The sequence below is a fragment of the Ammospiza nelsoni genome, chromosome 4 (assembly GCF_027579445.1).
Source record: "Ammospiza nelsoni isolate bAmmNel1 chromosome 4, bAmmNel1.pri, whole genome shotgun sequence".
NCBI classification, from domain to species: Eukaryota; Metazoa; Chordata; class Aves; order Passeriformes; family Passerellidae; genus Ammospiza; species Ammospiza nelsoni.
The window spans coordinates 6,090,180-6,116,409 of NC_080636.1; the positions used below are offsets into that span (position 1 = coordinate 6,090,180).

The window sequence follows — 26,230 nt, forward strand, 5'->3', positions numbered from 1 at the left end:
GAACGGGAACCCCCCCAATGTCCCACAGTGTCCCCCGGGGACCCCCCAGTGTGCCACAATGTCCCACTGGGACCCCTACAATGTCCCCTCAATGTCCCCCAGGGACCCCCCAGTGTCCCCCTGGGACCCACCCAATGTCCCCCCAGGGAGTCCCCAATGTACCTACAAGGACCTCCCCCAATGTCCCCTCAGGGACTCCCCAGTGTCCCCTCTGGGACATCCTCAATGTCTCCCCAGTGTCCCCCTGGGACCCCCACAATGTCTGTCCAGTGTCCCCCTTGGAACCTCTCCAATGTCCCCCCAGTGTCCCCCTGGGAGCCTCCCAACGTCTGCCCAATGTGCCCCCTGGGACCTCCTCAATATCCCCCCAGTGTCCCCATGGACCCCTCCAATGTCCCCCCAGGGATCCCGAATGTCCCCCCAATGACCCCGACAATGTCCCCCCAAGTGACCCTTGGGGACACCCAATGACCTTCCAGGCCCCTGGAGCCGCTCCTGAACCCTGCTGTGTCCCCTCCCGTCCCTCCCACCCATCCCGGTGTCCCCAGTGCCCCCAGCCCTCCTTGGTGACACAGGACACAGAGCTCTTCTCTTTATTGAACAGGCAGGGAGGGGACCCCGCTGTCCCCAGCGGCGCCACCTCTGCCACCCATCCAGCAGGGACACGGCCGGGAGCAGCTGCCAGGGGACAGGGACACACCAGGGGGGCTGGGGGTGTCCATGGAGTGTCCCCACGGTGTCCCCAAGGTGTCCATAGGGGCGTCCTTGGGGGTGTCCCTGGTGTGTCCATGGGGGTATCCATGGGGTAGCCCTGGGGTGTCATTGGGGTGTCCTTGGGGTGTCCTGGTGGCATCCCTGGTGGTGTCCCTGGTGGTGTCCCCAAGGTGTCCATGGGGTGTCCCTGGGGTGTCCCTGGGGTGTCCCCAAGGTGTCCATGGGGTATCCCCGGGATTGTCCATGGAGTGTCCCCAGGATGTCCCCAGGGTGTCCGTGGGCTGTCCATGGGGGTGTCCCCGGGATATCCATGGGGTGTCCCTGGGGTGTCCTTGGGGCATCCCTGCAGTGTCCCTGGGGTGTCCATGGGCTGTCCTTGGGGTGTCCCTGGGCTGTCCCTGGTGGTGTCCCTAGGATGTCCATGGGGTGTCCATGCGGTGTCCCTGGGGTGTCCTTGGGGCATCCCTGCAGTGTCCATGGGGTGTCCCTGGGCTGTCCCTGGTGGTGTCCCTAGGATGTCCATGGGGGTGTCCATGGGGTGTCCATACGGTGTCCCTGGGGTGTCCACGGACTGTCTAAGAGGTGTCCCTGTGGTATCCATGGAGTGTCCCCCCAGTGTCCATCCTGGTGGTGTCCATGGGCTGCCCCTGGGGCTGTGCCCAGGATGTCCCCGGCGTGTCCCCAGTGTCACTTTTTGAGGAGCTGTGCCCGGGCGCGGTTCAGCCTCTCAGCCAGGGCGCCGTCGGTGCCGGGGGAGCACCGGGACAGCACCAGGCTCATCTCGGCCTCGTTCTTGCGCTCCATGGCCGCCTCGGCCGCCTGCTCCAGGTCCCTGCGACACCACAGAGCCGTGAGGGGACAGCGCAGAGGGGACAGCGCGGGGACACAGGGCAGCCCCACCTTCCCATCGCTGTCCCACTGCCCCGGCAGCTCCCGGTGTCCCCAAAGCCTCCCACAGTGTCACCCCCAAATCCCCATTGCTGCCCCACAGGGAGTTCTGCTGCGTGTTGCCACATCCCCTGTCCCCACAAGGGTCCCCTGCATGTCCCCCTGAATATCCCTGGGATGTTCCCCTGAGGGTCCCTGGGATGATCCCCTGGATGTCCCCACAAAGGTCCCTTGGACATCCCCACAAGGATCCCCTGGATGTCCCTGCAAAGGTCCCCAGGATGTCCCCTCCCGAGGGTTCCTGGATGTCCCCATCAGGGTCCCCAGGATGTCCCCCTGATGGTCCCCAGAGGGTCCCTGGGATGTCGCCACCAGGGTCCCCGGGATGTTCCCCTGAGTGTCCCCTGGATGTCCCCCGCCAGGTATCCCTGGGATGTCCACCTGAGAGTCCCCGGGATGTCCCCCTGAAGGTCCCCAGGATGTCCCCCCCAAGGGTCCCTGGATGCCACACTAAGAGTCCCCTGCATGTCCCCCTGCGGGTCCCTGGGATGTCCCCCAAGGATCCCCTGGATGTCTCCCTGAAGGGCCTGTGCATGTCCCCCTGAGAGTCCCCAAGATGTCCCCCCAAGGGTCCCCAGGATGTCCCCCTGAGGGTCCCCTGGATGTCCCACTGAGTGTCCTCAGGATGTCCCCCCCAAGGTTCCCTGGTTGCCACCCCAAGAGTCCCCTGCATGTCCCCCTGAGTATGTCAGGGATGTCCCCTGAGGATTCCCTGGATGTCCCCCCCTAAGTATCCCTGGCATGTCCCCTGAGGGTCCCAGGATGTCCCCTGAGTGTCCCTAGGATGTCCTCCAAGGATCCCCTGGATGTCCCCTCACTGAGGGTCCCCTGGATGTCCCCTGAGGGTCCCTGGGATACCCCCTAAGGGTCCCCTGGATGTACTCCCTGAGCATCCCCTGGATGTCCCCCCACTGAGGATCCCCTGGATGTCCCCCAGGATGTCCCCTCATGTCCCTGGATGTCCCCCAGGATGTCCCCTCAGGTCCCTGGATGTCCCCACGCACCCCACGAGGACGAAGGCCTTGACGCGCTGCTCGGGCGGCACACGCGGCGCGTATTTCTTGGCCTCGTAGCGGTTGTGGTGCTTCACCGCCACCTCCACGAAGGGCTGGGAGGAAGAGCAGGGAGAGGTGAGGAAGAGCAGGGAGAGGTGAGGAAGGGCAGGGAGAGGTGAGGAAGAGCAGAGAGAGGTGAGGAAGAGCAGGGAGAGGGGAGGAAGAGCAGGGAGAGGGGAGGAAGGGCAGCGAGAGGTGGAGGATGGAGGATGGAGGGGCTGGAGAGGGGAGGAAGAGGATGGGGAGAGGGAGAAGGAAGGAAAATGGTGGAAAAGCAGGAATGGGAAGGGAATGGGAGAGATGGAGAAGGGAGGAAGAGGAGGGAGGTGGGAGGGTTGGAGAAGGGAGGAAGAGGATGGGAATGCAAGGATGGGAGGGCTGGAGAAGGAGGAAGAGGATGGGGAGATGGAGAAGGAAAGAAAATGGTGGAAGAGCGGCAATGGGATGGGAATGGGAGAGATGGAGAAGGGAGGAAGAGGATGGGAGGGTTGGGAAAGGGAGGAAGGGGATGGGAGGGTGGGAGAGAGGAGGAAAAGGATGATGGAGGTGAAAAGGGGAGGAAGAGGATGAGAGGGAGAGGGTGGGTGGGTTGGAGAAGGAGGAAGAGGATGGTGGAGATGGAGAAGGGAGGAAAACAGTGGAAGGGCTGGAGAGAGGATGATGAGGATGGGAGAGCAGGAATGGGAAGGCTGAAGAAGGAAGAATGGGAAAGATGGAGAAGGGAGGAAGAGGATGGGAGGGTTGGGGAAGGGAGGAAGGGGATGGGAGGGTTGGAGAGAGGAGGAAAAGGATGGTGGAGGTGAAAAGGGGAGGAAGAGGATGAGAGGGAGAGGATGGGTGGGTTGGAGAAGGAAGATGGGGGTGCAGAAAGGAGGAAGAGGATGGGGAGATGGAGAAGGAAGGAAAATGGTCAAAGAGCAGGAATGGGAATGAGAGAGATGGAGAAGGGAGGAAAAGGATGGCAGTGGTGGAAAGGGGAGGAAGAGGATGGGAAGGCAAGGATGGGAGGGCTGGAGAAGGAGGAGGAGGAAGAGGATGAGAGGGAGAGGATGGGAGGGTTGGAGAGGGAAGAAGATGGGGGCAAAAGAAGGGAGGAAGAGGATGGGGAGATGGAGCAGGAGAGAAGGAGATGGTACAGCTGGGGAAGGGAGGAAGAGAATGGGAGAGATGGAGAAGGGAGGAAGAGGATGGAAAGAGATAAAGAGGGGAGGAAGAGGATGGGAGAGCTCAAGAGGGGTGGAAGGGGATGAGAGAACTGAAACAGGGAGGAAGATGATGGGAAGAATGGGACCTCTAGAGAAGGAGGAAGATTATGGGAGAGTTGGAGAGGAGAAGAAAAGGGTGGGAAGGGCAGGGAGGGGAGGAAGAGGATGGTGGAGCTGGAGAGGGGAGGAAGAGGAGGGTAGAGTGGGAATGGGGAGGAAGAGGATGGGAGGGCAGGGAGGGGGTGACTGAGGCAGCCCAAGCTCTCACCAGGTACCCAATGGGCGACTTCTTGCTCTTGGAGAACTTCTCCATCTCCTCCCAGTCCCCGCGGGTGGCCAGGGCGTTGATCTTCAGCCACCAGTACCTGGCACAGGGGCACAGGGGGTCAGGGCTGTCCCTGAGCCCCGCAGGGCTGTCCCTGAGCCCCCCAGGGCTGTTCCTGAGACCCCAGGGCTGTCCCTGAGACCCCCAGCTCCCCCAGGGCTGTCCCTGAGCACCCCCAGGGCTGTCCCTGAGTGCCCCAGGGCAGTCCCTGACCCCCCCAGGGCTGTCCCTGACCCTCCCAGGGCTGTCCCTGAGCCCCCCAGCTCCCCCAGGGCTGTCCCTGAGTGCCCCAGGGCAGTCCCTGACCCCCCCAGGGCTGTCCCTGACCCCCCCAGGGCTGTCCCTGAACCCCCCAGCTCCCCCAGGGCTGTCCCTGAGTGCCCCAGGGCTGTCCCTGACCCCTCCAGGGCTGTCCCTGACCCCTCCAGGGCTGTCCCCACCTCTTGTCCGGGATCCGGAAGTCCCGGTAGAGCTGCTCGGCGCGCTTGTGGTGCCCGTCCAGGATGAGGGTGGCCACGGTGTCGTGCAGGGACAGGTCCAGGTAGGGCTTGTCCAGCTCCTCCTGCAGGTGCCGCTGCAGCCGCAGCAGCTTGATCTGCTCCTCGGTGGCCTGGGGACATGGGGACATCCTCGATGCCCTCAGCCATGCCCTGGGCCAGTCTCAGCGTCCCCAACCCTGCCCTGGCCCAGACTTGATGTCCCCAGAGTCCCTGATCCAGCCTCAATGTCCCTGTCCCAGCCCCAGAGTCCCCATCCCATCCCTGAGGTCCCTGTCCCAGCCTCGATGTCCCTGTGTCAGCCCCAGAGTTCCTGGCCCAGCCTCAATGTCCCCTCCCCCGGAGGTCCCTTCCCCGGTCCTGTTCCACCCTTGGGGTCCCTTTTCCAGCTCTGTCACAGCCTTGGAGTGGCTGTACCAGCCCAGTCCCCATCCCAACCCTGAGGTCCCCAATCCAGCTTTGGTGTCCCTGTCCCAACCTCAATGTCCCCAGCCCAGCCCCAGGGTCCCTATCACAGTCCCAGGATCTCCATCCCAGCTTTGGGGTCCCTGTACAAGTCCTGAGGTCCCCAACCCAGCCTTGGTGTCCCTGTCCCAACCTTGATGTCCCTGTCCCAGCCTCAATGTCCCCATCCCAGCCCCAGAGTCCCCATCCCAACCTGAGGTCCCTTTCCCAGCCCTGTCCCACCCTTGGGGTCCCTGTCCCAGCCTTGGGGTCCCTGTCCCAAATCCAGGGTCTCCATCCCAGCCCTGTCCCAGCCCTGTCCCATCCTTGATGTCCCTGTCCCAGCCTCAATGTCCCCACTCCAGCCATGCCCCTGGACAGGCAGCCACTCCCCCAGCCTTGTCCCCAGGGCAGGCACAGGTGACCTTGTCCCTGGTGTCCCCGGTGTCCCCAGTGTCCCTGGTGTCCCTGGTGTCCCCTGGGCACTCTCACCTTGGCAGCAAAGTCGTTCTTGGCCTTGTAGAACTCATCCAGGGCGTTCTGCAGGGCGGCCACGCGGCCTTCGATCCGCTGGGATGGCACAGGGATGGCACAGGGACATGGGGACATGGGGACATGGCACAGGACATGGTACAGACATGGCACAGGGACATGGGGAATGGGGACATGGCACAGGACATGGTACAGACATGGCACAGGGATGGCACGGGGACATGGGGACATGGCACAGGACATGGTACAGACATGGCACAGGGATGGCACAGGGACATGGGGACATGGCACAGGACATGGTACAGACATGGCACAGGGATGGCACGGGGACATGGGGACATGGCACAGGACATGGTACAGACATGGCACAGGGATGGCACAGGGACATGGGGACATGGCACAGGACATGGTACAGACATGGCACAGGGATGGCACGGGGACATGGGGACATGGCACAGGACATGATACAGACATGGCACAGGGATGGCACGGGGACATGGGGACATGGGGACATGGCACGGGGATGGCACAGGACACGGTACAGACATGGCACAGGGACATGGCACAGACATGTCATTCCTCGGGTGGGATCCCTGGATAGATCCTGACTCCCTGGGCAGGATCCCAAACCTGGCACAGGTGGCATGGGATGGGCACGGTCCCCCACAGCCCTGGGGTGCAAACTGGCAAGTCCCCATTCCCACACCCCGAGCCCCATTCCCACATCTCAATCCTGCCATTCCCACCATCCCAAATCCCACAATTCCCAGATCCATCCCAATCCCCACATTCCCACATCCCAAATCCCACAATTCCCATTTCCATCCCAAATCCCACAATTCCCATTTCCATCCCAAATCCCACAACTCCCTCTATCTCAAATCCCTGTCATTCCCCAACCTCAAATTCCTCAATTCCCTCCATCCCAAATCCCACAATTCCCAGATCCATCCCAATCCCCACATTCCTGCATCCCAATCCCACAATTCACCCATCCCAAACCCCAAACCCCAGACCCCAAATCCCAAACCCCAGACCCCACAGACCTTCTGGCCGTAACCCCCAGCACGTGCAGGTTGCCCAGCTCCTGATAACCCCCTGAAAGTCCCCAAAACCCTCAAAACTCCCCCAAAACCCCACATTACCACACCCAGACCCACAATTCCCCTATCCCAAACCCCAAACCCCAAATCCCTGACCCCAAACCCCACAAATCCCAAATCCCAGACCCCACAGACCTTCTGGCCGTAACCCCCCCAACATGTGCAGGTTGCCCAGCTCCTGGTGACCCCGAGCAACCCCAAAACCCCACATTCTCCATCCCAAATCCCACAATTCACCCATCCCAAACCCCAAACCCCAAACCCCAGACCCCAAACCCCACAAATCCCAAACCCCAGACCCCACAGACCTTCTGGCCGTACCCCCCCAGCACGTGCAGGTTGCCCAGCTCCTGATAACCCCCTGAAAGTCCCCAAAACCCTCAAAACTCCCCCAAACCCCGACATTCCCACACCCAGACCCCACAATTCCCCCATCCCAAACCCCGCAAATCCCAAACCCCAGACCCCACAGACCTTCTGGCCGTAACCCCCAGCACGTGCAGGTTGCCCAGCTCCTGATAACCCCCTGAAAGTCCCCAAAACCCCCAAAATTCCACCAAAACCCCCACATTCCCACACCCAGACACACAATTCCCCCATCCCAAACCCCAAACCCCAAATCCCTGACCCCAAACCCCACAAACCCCAAATCCCAGACCCCACAGACCTTCTGGCTGTACCCCCCCAACATGTGCAGGTTGCCCAGCTCCTGGTGACCCTGAGCAACCCCAAAACCCCACATTCTCCATCCCAAATCCCACAATTCCCCCATCCCAAACCCCAAACCCCAAATCCCTGACCCCAAACCCCACAAATCCCAAATCCCAGACCCCACAGACCTTCTGGCCATACCCCCCCAACATGTGCAGGTTGCCCAGCTCCTGGTGACCCTGAGCAACCGCAAAACCCCCCCAAAACCCCACATTCTCCATCCCAAATCCCACAATTCACCCATCCCAAACCCCAAACCCCAAACCCCAGACCCCACAGACCTTCTGGCTGTACCCCCCCAACATGTGCAGGTTGCCCAGCTCCTGGTGACCCCGAGCACCCTCAAAACTCCCCCAAACCCCCACATTCCCACACCCAGACCCACAATTCCCCCATCCCAAACCCCCAAACCCCAAATCCCAGACCCCAAACCCCAGAAATCCCAGACCCCACAGACCTTCTGGCAATAGCCTCCCAGCACATGCAGGTTGCCCAGCTCCTGATAACCCCCTGAAAGTCCCCAAAACCCCCAAAACTCCCCAAAACCCCCACATTCCCACACCCAGACCCACAATTCCCCCATCCCAAACCCCAAACCCCAAATCCCTGACCCCAAACCCCACAAATCCCAAACCCCAGACCCCACAGACCTTCTGGCCGTACCCCCCCAACATGTGCAGGTTGCCCAGCTCCTGGTGACCCCGAGCACCCCCAAAACCCCCCCAAAACCCCACATTCCCCACCCCAATCCCACAATTCCCCCACCCCAAACCCCAGACCCCAAATCCCAAACCCCAGACCCCAAATCCCAAACCCCACAGACCTTCTGGCTGTACCCCCCCAGCACGTGCAGGTTGCCCAGCTCCTGGTGACCCCGAGCACCCCCAAAACCCCCCCAAAACCCCACATTCTCCACCCCAATCCCACAATTCCCCCATCCCAAACCCCAAATCCAAAACCCCAGACCCCAAATCCCAAATCCCAAATCCCACAGACCTTCTGGCCATACCCCCCCAACATGTGCAGGCTGCCCAGCTCCTGGTGACCCTGAGCAACCCCAAAACCCCACATTCTCCATCCCAAATCCCACAATTCCCCCATCCCAAACCCCAAACCCCAAATCCCTGACCCCAAACCCCACAAATCCGAAACCCCAGACCCCACAGACCTTCTGGCTGTACCCCCCCAACATGTGCAGGTTGCCCAGCTCCTGGTGACCCCGAGCACCCCCAAAACCCCCCCAAAACCCCACATTCCCCACCCCAATCCCACAATTCCCCCACCCCAAACCCCAGACCCCAAATCCCAAACCCCACAGACCTTCTGGCCGTAACCCCCCCAGCACGTGCAGGTTGCCCAGCTCCTGGTGACCCCGAGCACCCCCAAAACCCCCCCAAAACCCCACATTCTCCACCCCAATCCCACAATTCCCCCATCCCAAACCCCAAATCCAAAACCCCAGACCCCAAATCCCAAATCCCAAATCCCAAATCCCACAGACCTTCTGGCCATACCCCCCCAACATGTGCAGGTTGCCCAGCTCCTGGTGACCCTGAGCAACCCCAAAACCCCACATTCTCCATCCCAAATCCCACAATTCCCCCATCCCAAACCCCAAACCCCAAATCCCTGACCCCAAACCCCACAAATCCCAAATCCCAGACCCCACAGACCTTCTGGCCGTACCCCCCCAGCACGTGCAGGTTGCCCAGCTCCTGGTGGTTGTCGTCCTGGTTGTACAAATCCTTCAGCGTCTCCCGCTCCTGGTGCCGGCAGAACTGGGGGGCAACGGGACATTTGGGGTCACCTTTGGGCTCAGGGGGACACCCAGGGGGTCAAGGGACACTTTTGGGGTCAAGGGACATCCTAGGGATCAAGGGACACTTTTGGGGTCAAGGGACACTTTTGGGGTTTTGGAAGAATGGCTTTCCCAAAACTCCTCAGGGTGGCTCAGGAGTTTTTGGGGTCACTCAGGGAGTTTTTGGGGCTACTCAGGAGGTTTTGGGGGCGTTCAGGGGGTTTTCTGGGGGGCTCAGGGGGTTTTTGGGGTCACTCAGGGTGTTTTTGGGGTGTTTCAGGGTTTTTGGGGCGCTCACCTGGCGGTATAGGCTGTGCTCTCAGGGAGTTTTTGGGGTTACTCAGGGGGTTTTTGGGACGCTATGGGGTTTTTTGGGGTCACTCAGGGTTTTTTGGTGTTTTGGGGTTTTTGGGGGGCTCACCTGGCAGTACAGACTGTGGCATCAGGGTGTTTTGGGGGTGCTCAGGGGTTTTGGGGGTCACTCAGGGGTTTTTGGGGCACTCACCTGGTGGTACAGGCTGTGGTGTCCAGTGTTTTTGGGGTGCTATGGGGTTCCTGGCGTTTTTGGGGTGTTTTGGGGTTTTTGGGGCGCTCACCTGACATTACAGGCTGTGCTCTCAGGGGGTTTTTGGGGTGTTTTTGGGGTGCTGGCCTGGTGGTACAGGTTGTGCTGTCAGAGTGTTTTTGGGGTGCTCAGGGGTTTTTGGGGTGCTGATCTGGTGGTACAGGCTGTGTTCTCAGGAGGTTTTTGGGGTGCTCAGGGTATTTTTGGGGTCACTCCGGGGGTTTTTGGGATGCTCAGCGTGTTTCTAGGGTTGTTCAAGGGGCTTTTGGGGTGCTCAGGGTGTTTTGGGGTCACTCAGGGTGTTTTTGGGGTGTTTTGGGGGTTTTTGGGGCGCTCGCCTGGCGGTACAGGCTGTGCTCTCAGGGAGTTTTTGGGGTGTTCTGGGGATGTTTTTGGGGTGTTTTGGGGATGTTTTTGGGGTGCTCAGGGGTTTTTGGGGCGCTCACCTGGCGGTGCAGGCTGTGCTCTCAGGGGGTTTTTGGGGTGCTCAGGGTGTTTTGGGGTCCCTCAGGGTGTTTTTGGGGTGTTTTGGGGTTTTTGGGGTGCTCGCCTGGCGGTACAGGCTGTGCTCTCAGGGAGTTTTTGGGGTGTCTCAGGGATTTTGGGGTTATTCAGGGTTTTTTGGGGTGCTCAGGAGTTTTGGGGTGCTCACCTGGCAGTACAGGTTGTGCTCTCAGGGTGTTTTTGGGGTCTCTCAGGGATTTTGGGGTGCTCAGGGGTTTTTGGGGCGCTGACCTGGTGGTGCAGGCTGTGCTCTCAGGGGGTTTTTGGGGTGTTTTGGGGATGTTTTTGGGGTGCTCAGGGGTTTTTGGGGCGCTGACCTGGCAGTATAGGCTGTGCTCTCAGGGGGTTTTTGGGGTGCTCAGGGGTTTTTGGGGCGCTCACCTGGCGGTACAGGCTGTGCTCTCAGGGGGTTTTTGGGGTCCCTTAGGATGTTTTTGGGGTGCTCAGGGGTTTTGGGGCGCTCACCTGGCAGTACAGGCTGTGCACTCAGGGGGTTTTTGGGGTGCTCAGAGGTTTTTGGGGTGCTCACCTGGCGGTACAGGCTGTGCTCTCAGGGGGTTTTTGGGGTGCTCAGGGGTTTTGGGGTGCTCACCTGGCGGTACAGGCTGTGCTCTCAGGGGGTTTTTGGGGTGCTCAGGGGTTTTTGGGGTGCTCACCTGGCGGTACAGGCTCAGGGCCACGGGCTGGTTCTGCAGGGTCATGAAGAAGGAGCCGCGGTTGAGCTCGTTCTTGAGGTGCAGCACAACGGTGTACACTGTGGGGACAGGGACAGGGACACGGGGACAGGGACAGGGACAGAGGACAGAAGGGTTTTGTTGGAGCTTTTTCCTGCACCTCCCAATCCTCTCTGTGCCCCCTGATGCTCCACGTGCTCCCCCAGACCCCAAAACACCCCCAAAAGGCTCTCCCAGACCCCAAAATGATCCCAAGGGGCTCCCCAAAGACCCCAAAATGGTCCCAAGGGATTCAGCCACACACCAAAACATTCCCAAGGGGCTCTCCCAGACCTCAAAATGCCCCCAAAAAGGCTCTTCCAGACCCCAAAATGGTCTCAAGAGGCTCCCCAAAGACCCCAAAATGGTCCCAAGAGGCTCCCCAAGATCCCAAAATGCCCCCAGAAGACTCCTCCAAACCCCAAAACACTCCCAAGAGGCTCTCCCAGACCCCAAAATGGTCCCAAGGGACTCCTCAAAGGCCCCAAAATGGTCCCAAAGAATTCATCCAGACCCCAAAATGTTCCCAGGAGGCTCTTCCTGATCCCAAAATGTTCCCAAGGGACTCCCCAAAGACCCCAAAATGTTCCCAAGATGCTCTCCCAGATCCCACAATGCTCCTAAAAGGCTCTCCCAGACCCCAAAACGTTCCCAAGGGACTCTCCAAAGACACCAAAATGCTCCCAAGAGGCTCCCCCTGATCCCAAAACACTCCCAAGGGGCTCCCCCAGACCCTATTACTTTCCCAAGGGGTTCCCCAAGACCCCAAAACAGTCCCAAGAGGCTCTCCTAGACTCCACAACATTCCCAAGAGGCTCCCAAAGACCCCAGAATGCCTCCAAAAGGCTCCTCCAGACCCCAAAATAGTCCCAAGGGACTCCTCAAAGCCCCCAAAATGGTCCCAAGGGATTCATCCAGACCCCAAAATGTTCCCAGGAGGCTCCCCCTAATCCCAAAACACTCCCAAGGGGCTCTCCCAGATCCTATTACTTTGCCAAGGGGCTCCCCAGGACCCCAAAACGCCCCCAAAAGGCTCCTCCAGACCCCAAAACATTCCCAAGGGGCTCTCCCAGACCCCACAATGTTCCTAAAAAGCTCTCCCAGACCCCAAAATGGTCCCAAGAGATTCAACCAGACCCCAAAACGCCCCAAGAGGCTGTCCCAGACCCCAGTATGGTCCCTAAGGATTCATCCACACACCAAAACATTCCCAAGGGGCTCTCCCAGACCCCAAAATGGTCCCAAGGGGCTCTCCCAGACCCCAATACACCCCCAAGAGGCTCTCCCAGACCCCAATACACCCCAAAAGGCTCCCCCAAACCCCAACCCCCCCCAGGCCCGCCCTGTCCCCTCACCCAGGTCGGTGTCCCCGCTCTCGATGGCTTTGCCCAGGGCCAGTTTGCTCCGTTTCATCTTCAGCAGCAGCGGCACCTGCTCCCCGCTCCGGGGCTCGTACTCCAGCAGCTGCCCAGGGCACAGCGCTGTCACCTCGTCACCCGGGGGGTGGCAGTGCCACCCCGCGTCCCCTCCCCGTGCCACCAGCCCACCTTGATGGCCAGCTCGGCGCGGCCGCAGTCGTAGGCGCGCGTGGCGATGTCCGAGTAGGAGATGCCCGCGGTGTCCCCAAGCTTCTGGTTGATGGCCTGGGCCACCTCCTCGTCCGACTTGTCCTTCTGCTGCACCTGTGGGGACAGCGAGGAGCGTCCCCAGGTGTCCCCGAGGCGGGGTGGGGTGTCCTGGGGTGTCCCCTCACCTTGTAGCAGGCCCAGTGTGCCAGGATGCGGCTGACGCCCTGCATCTCGGGCAGGCGCAGGAACTCGCAGATGCGGATGGCCAGCGGGTACAGGCGGCGCAGGACCAGCCTGGGGACAGCGGGACGGGGACATCAGGGGGACAGGGACATCAGGGGGACAGGGACATCAGGGGGACATGGAGGGAAAGGGGGATATGGGTATGCGGGGACAGGCGGAAATGGAGCGGTCATATGGGGCTTAGGAGACACCACGGGGGACAGGGGACACCAGAGGGGACCAGGAGACACCAGGGGGGTGAGGGGACATGGACAGGTCAGGGGGATATGGGGGGAAAGGGAACACAAGGGGACAGGGGACATGGAGAGGCCAGGGAGAATGGACAGACAGGGGACACCAGGGGGACAGGGGACATGGAGAGGTCAGGGGAATATGGGGGAAAAGGGGGATATGGAGGGGTCAGGGGACACCAGGAGGGACAGGGGACATCAGGGGGGACAGGAGACACAGGGGGATCAGGGGACATCAGGGGGACATGGAGGGTACAGGGGGACATGGAGGAGTCAGGGGGATATGGGGGAGAAAGGGGATATGGGGGACAGGGGACATGAAGGGGTCAGGGGATTCCAGGGGACACACAGGATACCAGGGGGGAGAGGGGACACAGGGGGACATGGGACATGGAGGGGACAGGGGACACCAGGGGGGTGAGGGGACTTGGAGGGGTCAGGGGGATATGGGGGGAAAGGGAACACAAGGGGACAGGGGACACTGGAGGGACAGGGGACATGGAGAGGCCAGGGGGAATGGACAGACAGGGAACACCAGGGGGACAGGGGACATGGAGAGGCCAGGGGACACCAGGAGGGACAAGGGACACCAGGGGGGACAGGAGACACAGGGGGCAAGGAACATGGAGAGGTCAGGGGGATACGGGGGAAAAGGAGGATATGGAGGGGTCAGGGGACACCAGGGGAGACAGGAGATACCAGCGGGGACAGGAGACACAGGGGGACAGGGGACACCAGAGAGACATGGAGGGCTCAGGGGGACATGGAGGGGTCAGGGGACACCAGGGGGGACAGGGGACATGGTGAGGTCAGGGGACATGGAGGGGTCAGGGAGATATGGAAGGGTCAGGGGGATATGGGGGACAGAGGGACATGGAGAGGCCAGGGGACATGGGGGACAGGGGGACATAGGACACCAGGAGGGACAGGGGACACACAAGGTTGGGGGACATGGAGGGGACAGGAGGACACAGGGGGACAGGGGACACGGGGGGACATGGGGACATGGAAGGCTCAGAGGGCACGGAGGGACAGGGGACATGGAGTGGTCAGGGGGACACACAAGGGGTCAGGGGCAGGGAAGGGTCAGGGGACATGGGGGGACAAGGGGACACCGGGGGGGATAGAGGACATGGGGGCACAAGGGGGGGACATGGAGGGGTCAGGGGGATACGGGGGTCAGGGGACACCAGTGGGGGACAGGGGGACACACAGGACAGGTACAGGGAATTGAGGAGTTGGGTTGGGTTTGGGAGATCCCCAAGTGCTGGGAACTGCTCAGCCCCTGGATATGGGAATTGGATGGGGAATTTGGGATTGGGGATTTGGGATCGGGGCATTGGGATGGGGGATTTGGGATGAGGAATGTGGGATGGGGGGCATTGGGATGGGGAATGTGGGATGGGAAAAGTGGGATGGGGGATTTGGGATGAGCAATGCTGGATGGGGGATTTGGGACAGGGAATTTGGGATGGGGAATTTGGGATGAGGACTGTAGGATGGGGGGCATTGGAATGGGGAATGTGGGATAGGGAATGTGGGACGGAGGGGATTTAGAGGGGTCCACAAGCGTTTGGAGCTGCTCAGCCCCTGGACATGGGAATGGGATGGGAACTGTGGGATGGGGAATTTGGGATGGGAAATGTGGGATAGGGGCATTGGGATGTGAATTTGGGATAGGAACTGTGGGATGGGGAATTTGGGATGGGAAATGTAGGATAGGGGCATTGGGATGGGGAATTTGGGATAGGAAATGTGGGATGGGGAATTTGGGATGGGAAATGTGGGATGGAGGTATTGGGATGGGAAATGTGGGATAGGGAATTTGGGGTGCTGGAAGCTGCTCAGCCCCTGGATATGGGAATGGGATGGGAACTGTGGAATGGGGAACTTGGGATCGGGAATTTGGGATAGGGATTGAAAGATGGGACCCTCGGAACGGGGAAGGTGGGATGGGGATTTTGGGCTATGCAATACAGGATGAGGACGTTAGGACAGGGACTGTGACACACAGAATTTGGGATGGGAACCACGGGAAGGCTCGGGATGCTCCAGGGCCGCGGGGCTCTCACCTGTCCAGCAGCACCTCGATGGTGAGCTGCTTGTATCTGCAGGGACAGTCAAGGCACATTTGGGATCACGGCTGCCCGGGAAGGCCCTGACCCCATGGCAGGCAGTAGGATACTGGGTGAAGGTGAGCGGGATCCCGATCTGGTAATCCCTGATGGCGTTGAGCACCCGCAGGTCCTGGCACATGCGCACGAACCCCTCCGGAGGGAACTTATCCAGGAAACACTTCCCAAAGGAAGCTGCCTGTGGGATCAGGGGGGGAAATCAGGGAAAATCCTTCATCTTTCAGCTCCCTCCTCCTCCTCCTCTTGCTGCTGGCTCACCCTCAGCAGGGATTTCTGGGTCTCAGGCTCGTGCTCGTAGCCCGCAGCCTCGATGCACTGGCCCACGGCCTCGGGGAGCAGCTGCTGCTCGCGGATCTCCCGCAGGTACTCGTCGGCCTTCTGGCTCTCCTTCTGCAGGACGAGGAGAAGGAGAAGCCCTGGGACACAGATCCCTGGGGATGCCAGCCCAGGGGGGCTCTCTGGGAGGGGGATGTACCTCGTACTCCTTCTGAGCCTCCAGCAGCAGAGCGCCCGGGGCCATGGAGGCGATGCGGAAAATCTCCTGGCTGGCCTCTGTGGGACGGGGACACAGCGGGGATCAGGGGCTGCTCCAGCCTGGGGGTGGCACCTGGTGCCACTGCCAGCACCTGGCAGCGCCCTGCAGCTTCCATGAGCTCCTTCCATGATCCCCTCCAGCACCGGGATCGTGGAATGGGTTGGGTGGGAAGGGATCTTAAAGCCCAATAATTCCACCCCATCCATGGGCAGGGACAGTTCCCACTGTCCCAGGTGGATCCAAGTCCATCTAAGCTGGCCTTGGGCACTGCCAGGGATCCAGGGGCAGCCACAGCAAATCTGGCAATTCCAGCCCAGCCAGCAATTCCTTGCCAAGATCCCAGCCCCATCTTCCTTTTCCCAGTGGGAGCCATTCCCTGGCTCCTGTCCCTGCAGGCCTTGTCCCCAGTCCCTCTCCAGCTCTCCTGGAGCCACTTTAGGCTCTGCAAGGGGCTCTGAGGACTCCCTGGATTTTCCCTTCTCCAGGGGAACATTCCCAGCTCTCCCAGAGCAAAAGAGCTCCAGAATCCTGGAATGGTTTGGGTTGGAAAAGAGCTTAAATCCCATCCATTCCCACCCCATCTATGGGCAGGGACACCTCCCACTGTCCCAGGTGGATCCAGCCTGGCCTTGGGCACTGCCAAGGATCCAGGGGCAGCCACAGCAAATCTGGCAATTCCAGCCCTGTCCCTGCCCACCCTCCCAGCCAGCAATTCCTTGCCAAGATCCCAGCCCAATCTCCCCTTTCCCAGTGGGAGCCATTCCCTGGCTCCTGTCCCTGCAGGCCTTGTCCCCAGTCCCTCTCCAGCTCTCCTGGAGCCCCTTCAGGGACTCTGAGGATTCCCTGGAATTTTCCTTTCTCCATGAGAACATTCCCAGCTCTCCCAGCCTGGCTCCAGAATCCCAGACAGGTTTGGGTGGGAAGGGACCTTAAATCCCACCCATCCCCACCAGGGACACCTCCCACCATCCCAGGGTGCTCCAAGCCCCATGTCCCACCTGCCCTGGGACATTCCCATGGATGGAGCATCCACAGCTCCTCAGGGAATTCCTGTGCCAGGATCCCACACCCCAGGGGCCCAGGAGGGCAGGGAACTCACCGGGGATCTCGTGCAGGAACTCGTGGGTGCTGCGGGACAGGATCCTGACCCCGTCCAGCTCGGGCACCAGGTAGGAATCCTCATCCAGGACAAAGCTGGGATCCTGCTAAGGATGCCCATGGACACGGCTCCGGGACAGCGCGGAGAGACTGGAACCCCACGGGAGGGGGGAAGGACTTGGGAACATCCCATGGGACGGGGAAGCACTTGGGAACATCCCATGGGACAAGGGAAGGACTTGGGAACATCCCATGGGATGGGGAAGGACTTGGGAGCATCCCATGGGATGGGGAAGGACTTGGGAACATCCTATGAGACAGAGGAATGACCTGGGAGCATCTCATGGGATGGGAGAAGGACCTGGGAGCATCTCATGGGATGGGGGAGCACCTGGGACAATCCCAAGGGATGGGGAAGGATCTGGGAACATCCCATGGGATGGGGAATGGACCTGGGAGCATCCCCTGGGACAAGGGAAGGACCTGGGAACATCTCATGGGGTGGGAAAAGACCTGGGAGCATCCCATGGGATGGGGAAAGGGCCTGGGAGCATCCCACGAGATGGGGAAAGGACTTGGGAAGATCCCATGGGATGGGGAAGGACCTGGGAGCCTTTGTGAGGCTTGGGAGCATCTCCTGGGACAAGGGAAGGACCCGGGAGCATCCCATGGGATGGAAAAAGGACCTGGGAGCATCCCCTGGCGTGAGGAAGGACCTGGAAACATCGCATGGGACAGGGGAACAACCTGGGAGCCACTGTGGGGCTTGGGAAAATCCCATGGGACAGAAAAGGATCTGGGAGCACCTCCTGGGACAGGAGAAGGATCTGGGAGCATCCCATGGGATGGGGAAAGGATTTGGGAACATCCCAGGGAACAGAAAAGGATCTGGAAGTCAGAGTGGGGTTGGGAACATCCCATGGGACAGGGAAAGGACTTGGGAACATCCCATGGGACAGAAAAGGACCTGGGAGCATCCCATGGGACAAGGGAAGGACCTGGGAGCCTTTGTGGGGCTTGGGAGAATCCAATGGGACAGAAAAGGATCTGGAAACCAGAGTGGAGCTGGTAACATCATATGGGACAGAAAAAGGACCTGGGAGCATCCCATGGGACAGGGAAAGGACTCAGGAGCATCTCATGGGATGGAAAAAGGGCCTGGAAGCATCCTATGGGATGGGGAAAGGATTTGGGAACATCCCAGGGAACAGAAAAGGATCTGGGAGCATCTCATGGGATGGGGAAGACACTTGGGATCATCCCACGGGACAGAAAAGTACCTGGAGATTCCAGCCCACCTGAGAGCACCCCGTGGGACAAGGGAAGGACCTGGGGACATCCCTGGTGACAGAGCAGCAAGGGGGGCAGCAGTGTGGGTGCCAGAGGAGGTGGCAGCACCCCTGGCGTGTCCCTGTCCCCAAAGGATACCGGATGCACTCCGAGGAGTTGCCCACCACCATGAGCTGCCGCTCCCAGGCCAGCACCACGGCGCGCTGCCGGCTGCGGGGCCGCGTGCACCTGCGGGACCCCAACATCAGCCCCAGCCCTGGGACCCCAACATCAGCCACAGCCCCGGGACCCAAACCATCAGCCACAGCCCTGGGACCCCAACATCAGCCACAGCCCTGGGACCCCAACATCAGCCCCAGCCATGGGACCCCAACATCAGCCACAGCCCTGGGACCCCAACATCAGCCCCAGCCATGGGACCCCAACATCAGCCACAGCCCTGGGACCCCAACATCAGCCACAGCCCTGGGACCCCAACATCAACCCCAGCCCTGGGACCCCAACATCAGCCACAGCCATGAGACCCCAACCCATCAACCACAGCCATGCGACCCCAACATCAACCACAGCCCTGGGACCCCAACATCAACCACAGCCCTGGGACCCCAAACGGGGACAGGGACACCCGGGGGTCCCACGGGGCTGGGGGTGGCACAGGGACAGGGACGGGGACAGGGACCGGGACGAGGACGGGGACAGGGGACACAGGGACAGGGACAGGCAGCTCACCAAACCATCTGCTTGGGCGGGGTTCGGATGCCGGTGTTGAACTCGCAGAACTTCTCCTGTGGGAGAGGAGAGAGGTCAGGGACACTCCTGGGGGAACTGGGAATGGGGGGAACTGGGAATGGGGGGAACTGGGAATGGGGGGTGGGTGCTGGGCCACCAGAAGGTCCCACAGGAACTTCCAGATCCAGCTCTGGGAGCAACCAGGGCTCCAAGCAAGATGGGGAAAACATTTTTTTTACTATTATCAATGTCAGGCAAAGATTTTTTTATTATTTATTATCATCATCAATGTCAGGCAAAGATTTTTAAATTATTATTATTATTATTATTATTATTATTATTATTATTATTATTATTATTATTATTATTATTACTATTATCAATGGCAGTCAAAGATTTTTATTTTTTTTTATCATCAACAGCAGGCAAAGATTTATTATTATTATTATTATTATTATTATTATTATTATTATTATTATTATTATTATCATCGGTGGCAGATAAAGACTTTTTTATTATTATTATCAATGGCAATCAAAGGTTTTTTTTAATCATTAGTATTATCAACAGCAGGCAAAGATTTTTTTATTATTATTACTATTATCAATGGCAGGAAATATTTATTATTATTATTACCAATGGCAGGCAAAGATTTTTTTATTATTATTATTATTATCGATGGCAGCAAAGATGTTTAATTTTGTTTTAATTAATGATTCTCAGTGGCAGGCAGGGGTTTGCAGGTGCAGGGACATTTCTGGCCAGGGCTCACCTTGAGCGAGGCCGTTCCCATCCAGACGCAGCCGGAGTCGCAGAACAGCGCCAGCAGCCGGTGGGTGAAGGACACGGCCACGTGCAGGAACGGCCCCGCCGAGGGGCTCAGCCCGGGGGGCGTCTGTGGGGACAGGGACACCGGTGGGGACACCATGGGGACACCAACGGGGGACCAGAGTGACACCAGAGGCACGGTCAGGACAGGGGGGTCATCAATGGGGACACCAACAGGGCTCAGAGTGACACCAGGGGCACGGTCAGGACAGAGGGGCACCAATGGGAACACCAATGGGGGATCAGAGTGACACCAGGGGCGGGGTCAGGACAGGGGGGACACCAATGGGGACCTTGGAGTGACCCCTGAGTGGTGTGGTCAGAATGGGGGTCACCAAAGGGGGCTCAGAATGTCCCCAATGGGCATGGTCAGGACAGGGCAGGGCACCATTGGAGTGACCCCTGAGTGGTGTAGTCAGGACAGGAGGAGCACCAGAGGTCACAAATGGGGGCTCGAAGTGACCCCAAGGGACGTGGTCAGGACAGGGGGGTCACCAACGGGGGATCAGAGTGTCACCAGAGACAGGGTCAGGAGAGGGGACACCACTGGGGACACCAATGGGGTTCAGAGTGACACCAAGGGGTGTGGTCAGGACAGGAGAGTCACCAATGGGGGCCTTGGAGTGACCCCCAAGTGGCACAGTCAGGACAGGGGGGACACCAGGGGACACCAATGGGGGCTTGGAGTGACACCAGGTGGTGCAGTCAGGACAGGGGCGTCACCAATGGGGACCTCGGAGTGAACCCTGAGTGGTGTGGTCAGGACAGGAGGAGCACCAGGGGACACCAATGGGGGCTTGGAGTGACCCCAAGGGATGTGGTCAGGACAGGGACACCATGGGGACACCAACAGGGAGATCAGAGTGACACCAGGGAGCATGGTCAGGACAGGGGGATCACCAGTGGGGACACCACTGGGGGCCTGGAGTGACCCCTGAGTGGTGTGGTCACAACGGGGGACACCAATGGGGGCTCAGAGTGACACCAAGGAGGGTGGTCAGGACAGGGCAGGGCACCATTGGAGTGACCAGGACAGGGGGGTCACCAATGGGGACCTCAGAGTGACCCTAAGTGGTGTGGTCAGGACAGGGGACACCAGTGGGGGCTCAGACTGACACCAAGGGGTGGGGTCACAACAGGGAGGACAGCAGGAGACACCAATGGGGACCTCAGAGTGACCCCCAGGTGGTGTGGTCAGGACAGGGACACACCAGGGGACACCAATGGGGCTCAGAGTGACACCAGGGGCATGGTCAGGACTGGAGAGTCACCAATGGGGACCTTGGAGCGACTCCCAAGTGACATGGTCAGGACAGGGGGATCACCACTGGGGACACCAATGGGGACCTTGGAGTGACCCCAAGTGGTGCAGTCAGGACAGGAGGGACACCAGGGGACACCAGTGGGGGCTCAGAGTGACATCAAGGGATGTGGACAGGATAGGGGGGTCACCACTGGGGACCTTGGAGTGACCCCCAAGTGACATGGTTCAGGACAGGGGGGTCACCAATGGGCATCTCCGAGTGACCCTCAAGTGGTGTGGTCAGGACAGGGGGGGTCACCAGGGGACACAATGACCCCATTTGGTGTGGTCAGGACAGGGGGGTCACCAATGGAGGCCTTGGAGTGACCCCCAAGTGACATGGTCAGGACAGGGGGGTCACCAGGGAACACCACCAGGGGCTCAGAGTGACACCAAGGGTGTGGTCAGGACTGGGGGGTCACCAATGGGGACCTCAGAGGCATCCAGGATGGAAAGGATTTGGGAGCATCCCCTGGAATGGGACAGGAGAAGGACCTGGGAGCATCCCAGGGGACAGGGGAAGGAGCTGGGCACACCCCAAGGGACAGTGGGGACAGTGGGGACAGTGCAGCCCAATCCCCAATTCCCAAAGGGCCTCACCAGCACGGAGCAGGAGGTGTTGTCCAGCAGGAAGAGCTCCTGTCCCATGGCCAGCAGCACCATGGTCACCCTGTCCTGGGCCAGCACGGTCCAGCACGGCGGGGCCTTCTGCAGCCCTGCGGGGACAGTGACACCCCTGGGACACGGGGACAGAAGGGACAGGGGGGACAAGGGACAGGGAAGGACAGAGAGAAGGGGATTGGGGACAGAGGGCACAGAGAAACAGAAGGGGAACAGGGAGGACAGAGAGGACAGAGAAGGACAGAGGGGACAGACAGGGACAGTGGGGATTGGGGACAGAGGGACAGAGAAACAAGGACAAGGGAATGGGGGGACAGAGGGCACAGAGAAACAGAAGGGGAACAGGGAGGACAGAGAGGACAGAGAAGGACAGAGGGGACAGACAGGGACAGTGGGGATTGGGGACAGAGGGACAGAGAAACAAGGACAAGGGAATGGGGGGACAGAGGGACAGAGAAACAGAAGGGGAACAGGGAGTACAGAGGGGACAGAGAGGGACAGAGGGGTCAGAAGTGGACAGGGGGACAAGGAGACAGAGAAGGACAGGGACGGACAGAGAGACAGAGGGGGACTGAGGACAGAGGGCACTGAGGGATGGTGGGACAAGGAAAGGACACATGGAACAAAGTGGGGACGGGGTAGACAGAGGTGGACAGGAGGGACAGTGGGGACAGAACAGAGGGACAGATAAACAAGGACAAGGGGATGGGGGGACAGAGGGACAGAGAAACAGAAGGGGAACAGGGAGGACAGAGGGCACAGAGAAGGACAGAGGGGGACACGAGGGACAAAACAGAGGAGCACGTGGGACAGTGGGACAGCAGGGATTGGGGACAGACGGACAGAGAAACAAGGACAAGGGGATAGGGAGGACAGAGGGACAGAGAAACAGAAGGAGAACAGGGAGGACAGAGGGGGACAAAGGGGGACACAGAGGGACAGAGAGGGACATGGTGTCACCCACCAGGGACCTCGGGCAGGCGGCGCAGCTTGAGGTCGTCGATGTTGGTGGCGAGGGAGAAGCGCAGCGCTCCCGTCAGGATGGCCACGCCCGTGCCGAACTCCGTGTGGAACACCTGCGCCTCCAGCACGTGGTTCTGCAGCACCTCCTGCAGGACACGCCGGGGAGGGGACACTGGCGACACGCTGGGGACACCGGGGCTCGGCTGGGGCAGGCAGTGAATGTGCTGCTCTCCGGGACGGATCCCAGCTCCTTCCCGAGGGATGGGACAGCCCCGGTTCTGCATCCCCCAAACCCCACCCAGGGCATCTCAGGAGGCGGAAATGGAGAAGATGAGATGGGGTGGGATTATGGGAAGGAATTCCTGGTTTGAGGGTGAAGAGGGGCTGGGATGGAATTCCCAGAGAATTCCATCTGGATGAAATTCCACTCCTGGATCCCTGGGAGTGTCCAAGGCGAGGCTGGACAGGCTTGGAGCAGCCTGGGATGGTGGAAGGTGTCCCAGGGCAGGGGTGGAATGGGATGGGCTGTGAGGTCCCTTCCCACCTGCCCCATCCCAAATCCCACCCCAAATCCATCCCACACCCCGTTGCCTCACGTTTCCCATGCTGAAGTGCCGCTTGAACTCGCAGAACAGGTTGTAGACCAGGACAGTGCCATCCTCCTGGATGCACAGCAGGTCCTCCCCCGCCGTCCAGCCCAGGTGCACCAGGGGGCCGCTCTTCCACTGGGAACGGCACGGAAGGGTCAGCCCCGAGCCAGGGACGGCCCTCCAGGGACACACCTGGGGTGCCGGAGCTCTGACAGCTTCTCCACAGCTTGGACACCTCACCCAGAGGCCCAACACTTCACTCTGAGATCCAACACCTCACCTGGAGGTCCAACCTCTCATCCAGATGTCCAACACCTTGTCCACAGTCCAACACCTCACCCAGAGGACTGACATCTCACTCAGAGGTCCCACCTCTCATACAGAGGTTCAACACCTTGTCCACAAGTCCAACACCTCAACCAGAGGACTGATCCTCATCCAAAAGTCCAACATCTGATCCACAGGGCTGACACCACACCTTATCCAGAAGTCCAACATTGACACTTCACCTGGAGGCTCAACACCTCATCCAAAAGTCGAACACCTCATCCAGAGGTCCAGCACCTCATGCAAAAGTCCAGCATCTCATCCAAAGGGCTGACACCTCACCTGGAGGTCCAACACCTCACACAGAGGTCCAACAGCTCATCCAAAAGTCCAAAACCTCATCCAGAGAACTGACACCTCATCCAGAGGTCCAACACCCTACCTGGAGGTCCAACACCTCATCCAGAGATCCAGCACCTCATCCAGGGAACTGACACCCCACCTGGAGGTCCAATATCGCATCCAGAGCTCCAGCACCTCATCCAGAGCTCCAGCACCCCACCTGACCCGGCTCTGCAGGTCCCTGCAGTCCTGGCACTGTCCCTCAACTGCCCCATGTCCCCCTCAGCCCCAGGCAGAGGGGAAGGAGGATGTTCCCGTGGCTCCAGTCCTCATCCCATTCTCCTGTCCCATTCCTGGGGAGCAGGGAAAGGATTCTCCTGCTCCAAACCCATTCCATCTTCTTCTTCCATCCCTCATCAGCAGGAAAGGATTGGCTTGCTCCAAACCCATCCCATTCTCCTGTCCCATTCTTGGGCAGCAGGAAAAGGATTCTCCAGCTCCAAACCCACCCTATCTTCTTCTTCCATCCCTCATCAGCAGGGAAAGGATCTTCCTGCTCCAAACCCTTTTCCATCCTCTTCTTCCATCCCTCATCAGCAGGGAGAGGATTCTCCTGCTCCAAACCCATTCCACCCTTTTCTCCCATCCCAGGGCAGCTCCCATCCGTTCCCCGTGCTCCCACAGCCCTGTCCCCCCACCCAGGCTGTCCATCCCCCCCAGCTCACCGGGACACTGGCCAGGAGCAGCCCTGAGGCCGAGTAGATCTCCAGGAGCGGGCGGGCGCTGGGGGTCTTGTCCCGCCGGGAATTCCTCAGCAGAGCTGGGACAGGGACAAGGACAAGGAGGGGACAGTCCCTGAGCCATGGGTGGCACAGCCCCGGCTCGGGGAGGCGGGCTCGGGGGGCTGCACGCACCTATGGGACCCCCATACGGGGCAGCTGCCACCACACAGTCACGGAGATCCTCCCGCAGCCCCCATTCCATGGAGTAGAGCTCCAGCTTCCTGATGGGACACGGATGCATGGATGGACGGATGGATGGATGGATGGATGGATGGATGGATGGATGGATGGATGGATGATGGATGGATGCATGGATGGACGGATGGATGGACGGATGGATGGATGACGGATGGATGATGGATGGATGGAAGGATGGAAGGATGGATGGATGGATGGATGGATGGATGATGGATGAATGGATGGATGGATGGATGATGGATGGATGGAAGGACGGATGGATGGATGGATGAATGGATGGATGATGGATGGATATGCAACAGATACAGGGACAGAAGATCCATGGACAATGCCCATCCCCAAACCAGCCCTGAGATCCCCAAGAAACCTCAGGAGCCCCAAGATCCACAGACACCCCGGGAACCCCCAAAGATTCCCAGGAATCCCCCAGACCAGCGCAAGGAGCCAGGGCCATCTCGGGACCCCTCCAGCAACCCACAGGACCCTCCACCAGCCAACCCCAAGCCCACCCTGGGACCCCTCAGCCATCCCGGGACCCTTCAGCCATCCCGGGACCCCTCAACCACCCCTGGGACCCCTCAGCCATCCCGGGACCCCCATCCCCAGCCAGCCCCAAGACTCGTGTCCACCCAGGGACCCCCTTAATCCCCCGGGACCCCCATCGCCAGCCAGCCCCGTGGTACCCCAGAACATCCAAAGTAACCCCATAACCACACCCCGGGATCATAGCCATCTCCGGGATCCCCGTTCTAGCCCTGTCATCTCCCCGAGCCCCTCGAGCAGTCCCGGGACCCCCGAGCAGCCCCGGGACCTCCAAGCAGCCCCGGCACCCCCGAGCTCTCCAAGCAGCCCGGGGATCCCCGAGCAGCCCCGGGACCCCCGAGCACCCTCAGGCCGGTGCCGCCCCCGCCGCCCCTCACCGGTAGAAGGTCTCCTCGCCCAGCGGGTTCCAGTTGGCCGTGTAACAATCCATGGCGCGGCCGGGATGGGGGAACCGAGATGGGCCGAGGGGAACCGGGACCGAGACCGGGATCCGGACCCGGCGGTCCCGGCGCTTCCCTCAGCGCGCCACGCCCCGAGCGTCGCGCCGTGACGCAGGGCCGGGCGCCGCCATCTTGGGTGAGGGCACGGGCAAGTAAATGGGAAACCGCCGCCATTTTGAGTGAGGGCAGCGAGAAAGGGGAACTGCCGCCATCTTGGGTGAGGGCAGCGACAAAGGGGAACCGCCGCCATCTTGGGTGAGGGCTGTGGGAAAGGGGAACCGCCGACATCTTGGGTGAGGGCACAGGCCTTGTCCTCAAGTGTCGCCTGTCCCCAAAGGTTTCCCCTCTCCCCCACAATCTCCGTTGTCCCCGAGTGTGTCCCTAGTTCCTTAAGAGGCCTCTTATCCCCAGAGGTGTCGCCCAAGATGTCCCCTGTTCCACCAAGGTGTCC

The 26,230-nt window shown here is 60.1% G+C and overlaps 1 protein-coding gene across 1 annotated transcript; it reads right to left on the reverse strand.

Annotated features, from left to right (window-relative positions):
• Positions 1-590: 590 nt before the first annotated feature.
• Positions 591-25,834, reverse strand: VPS16 (VPS16 core subunit of CORVET and HOPS complexes). The gene is made up of 24 exons (XM_059470402.1): positions 25,717-25,834; positions 24,731-24,819; positions 24,542-24,636; positions 23,214-23,342; positions 22,619-22,763; positions 21,634-21,749; positions 19,675-19,797; positions 18,903-18,958; positions 18,312-18,401; positions 16,885-16,979; positions 15,726-15,802; positions 15,509-15,640; positions 15,301-15,428; positions 15,188-15,223; positions 12,828-12,936; positions 12,622-12,756; positions 12,430-12,538; positions 11,018-11,115; positions 9,168-9,272; positions 5,681-5,758; positions 4,688-4,857; positions 4,191-4,287; positions 2,667-2,770; positions 591-1,546 (listed from the first exon to the last, which is right to left on the reverse strand). The coding sequence occupies exons 1-24, from the start codon at positions 25,767-25,769 to the stop codon at positions 1,402-1,404; spliced, it is 2,514 nt and encodes an 837-aa protein (XP_059326385.1). The 5' UTR covers positions 25,770-25,834; the 3' UTR covers positions 591-1,401.
• Between the last annotated feature and the right edge of the window lie 396 nt (positions 25,835-26,230).

What these genes read in the sequence shown, in the direction of transcription:
- VPS16 (XM_059470402.1), bottom strand. Translation starts at nt 25,769, where the DNA reads ATGGATTGTTACACGGCCAACTGGAACCCGCTGGGCGAGGAGACCTTC. An exon ending in GGCGAGGAGACCTTCTACCG is followed by an intron (nt 24,820 to 25,716) that starts GTGAGGGGCGGC and finishes GTGTCCCATCAG; the next exon opens with GAAGCTGGAGCTCTACTCCA. An exon ending in CCCTGAGCCTGTACCGCCAG is followed by an intron (nt 9,273 to 11,017) that starts GTGAGCACCCCA and finishes GTTGCCCCCCAG; the next exon opens with TTCTGCCGGCACCAGGAGCG.